This window comes from Epinephelus moara, chromosome 22 (assembly GCF_006386435.1).
Source record: "Epinephelus moara isolate mb chromosome 22, YSFRI_EMoa_1.0, whole genome shotgun sequence".
NCBI classification, from domain to species: Eukaryota; Metazoa; Chordata; class Actinopteri; order Perciformes; family Serranidae; genus Epinephelus; species Epinephelus moara.
Genome location: NC_065527.1, coordinates 26,940,436 through 26,943,025, shown reverse-complemented (window position 1 = coordinate 26,943,025; position 2,590 = coordinate 26,940,436). Strand labels below are relative to the sequence as shown.

Below are 2,590 nucleotides of genomic sequence, written 5' to 3'. Positions count from 1 at the left end.
GTTAGTTAGTTAGTTAGTTAGTTAGTTAGTTTTGTTTATTTATCCTTTCAGAAACTCTCTTTGTGTCCGTGGCAACTGTCAGACAAATACAACCCCACACAAAAATACATTACACTTAAATACAGACATTTAACAATAAAGCGCTCCACAACAACAATCAACAACAAAAAACTGACACACATTTGTTTAACAGAACTATACTGGGAGGATGTGTGTGATGCTTCCACATTTCACCAAAAAATACACGTACTACCTTTTATCAAATTCCTTGTAAGTCTTACTACATATATGAGTCTGTACAGACAACTTAAGTAGTTGGTCGAGACAAACAACCACAAGGTGTTAATTCTAGTTTTGACTGAAAATACTTGGACCCACAAAAGTCAGGAAAAGTCAGTGTTCCTATAACTCAGGAGGAGTATCATGAGGTTTTTTCCAGTGTTGGCAGGCCCAATCTTTATGACTGATTGATTTGTCATTTGATTTCCATATGAATATATTGGTGACTTATTTTATTACTTTTTCATCCAGGCTGTACCGACTGAGGAACAACCACAGGATCTCTGTGGCTGCTGCCTCCAAGCTGCTGTCTAACATGATGCTAGGTTACAGAGGCATGGGCCTCTCCATGGGAAGCATGATCTGTGGATGGGACAAAGAGGTAAGCTGTGAGTGTGTGTGTTTATGTGTATGTGTATGTGTGTGTGTATGTGTATGTGTATGTGTATGTGTGTGTGTGTGTGTGTGTGTGTCAGTCTTACGATCTGTACTAAAGACATTAAAATCTTTTTTATTATCAGTGTCTTTTATCACTTCCCATGAAGCAGCATCTAGAGATAATAAGTTACTTTACGTATATTTACAGTACATGGCCTTCATCATTTTAAAATGCATTAAGATTAGAAAAGAATATATAAAGCAACCAATGAACCAATAGCAATAAAAACAGGGAAGAGGGTACAGACAGCAAAAAAAAAATGTACCCACAGTTTACAACTAACTACATATTAGTAAGACACACAAAAAGTATTTGGTTCCAAAGTCACCAGCTGAAATACATCTCAATATTCTTGCATTAAAATATTATTTCTTTAGGAGTCCGAGCCTGAAATCCTAAAAAAGACAATCCTGAAAAGAAGATTTATAGATACAAGATACACCACAGACATCAATGATGAAGCAACTCATTAAATTTGAAAACACCCAAAAAGACAGTATTGTCACACCTCTTTCTGGAAGTATTGTTGTATCCTTGTCAAAAACTGAGGCCTGAATATAAAACAATAATTTCTCTGCAGACCATAATGAGTAACTGTGTCCTCTACAGGGCCCTGGTTTGTACTATGTGGATGATAACGGGACACGTCTCTCCGGCCGTATGTTCTCTACCGGCTGTGGTAACAGTTACGCCTACGGTGTGGTGGACAGCGGTTACCGGGAAGACATGACGGTGGAGGAGGCATATGAACTGGGGCATCGCTCACGCCACACACAGAGATGCCTACTCTGGAGGGGTGGTCAACAGTAAGTATAATCTGAGAATGTTAAGTTTTAAAGGAATACTTTGCCTCTTTTCAACCAGCTTTGTATCATAACAATGTGGGCAGGAAATGAATAAACTTCCCTCCATCTTGCCAGTGCCCAGATTTCCCTGGTCATTCCCAGAAAACATCATTTGATATTTATTTTCGCTGGCTCTGGGGCTGTTGCTTGAACTACCACTTGAGATGTTTGTCTTCATTTTTGTTGAGTATATAAACTGATCAAGAGACAGAGATGCCACCTTCTCTCTCTCTCTTTCTTTCTCTCTCAAACCAAAGGTTACATTTGGTAAAGAGCGCACTATGACTTGTTTAGGACTCGAAACTCAACATTTAAGACGAGGACCTGTTGGCCTTGACCTGGGACTTGTCTTTCTTGACTTGGGATTTGAGAAATAAAATAAATGAACATTGCCAAACAAAAACATTACGTTAAAGCACTGCGTCTACATGAACTAAAACCGCACCCTGGTTCACGTCTAGCCGGGGAGCTTTGTTGCATGTTGTTCCCTGTCTCTCACTTTCCTCATTTCCTGTCATTTCTCTACTGTTACATATCAAATTAAAGGCACAAAAATAAAATACATTTAGCAAAATTTAAATGTTGTATAGTCCTGAAATGTATACACCTGTGAGCACTTTACAAGGGTTGTTTGTCTTAATTTTTGTGTACATTTGTTGGAATATGTGTGATCAACTTTGTGTTATTTTTTGTGTGTTTGTCTAGTGTACCACATGCAGGAGGACGGCTGGATAAAGGTGTGTAAGGAAGACGTATCTGAGTTGATCCACCGCTACAGGAAGGGAATGTTCTGAGTTTGACCCCTAAACCCAGATCGACCTCAACCCTCTAAATAATGTTCAGTCCAATGATACATGTCTTTCTAAACTTACGTAAATTTTTCCCCCCCAACTACTTCAATATATTTTCTCAAAAATATATTGACATCTGATTTTGGAAATGAACGACCCCACTCTGTCTCACAGCAGAGTGTTTAAGGACATGTGTGATCCGTCTCTGATTTTGGATCAATAAATTGTCAGAACAT

At 38.6% G+C, this 2,590-nt stretch overlaps 1 protein-coding gene across 1 annotated transcript in view; it reads left to right on the top strand.

The window, feature by feature from the left end:
- Positions 1–2,584, top strand: part of psmb8a (proteasome 20S subunit beta 8A) — a 5,633-nt gene extending 3,049 nt beyond the window's left edge. Inside the window, 3 exon segments of the mRNA XM_050035678.1 lie at positions 1,328–1,470; positions 1,472–1,524; positions 2,269–2,584. Coding sequence (XP_049891635.1) covers positions 1,328–1,470; positions 1,472–1,524; positions 2,269–2,357 — 285 coding nt within the window. The 3' untranslated portion in view covers positions 2,358–2,584.
- The last annotated feature ends 6 nt before the right edge of the window (positions 2,585–2,590 follow it).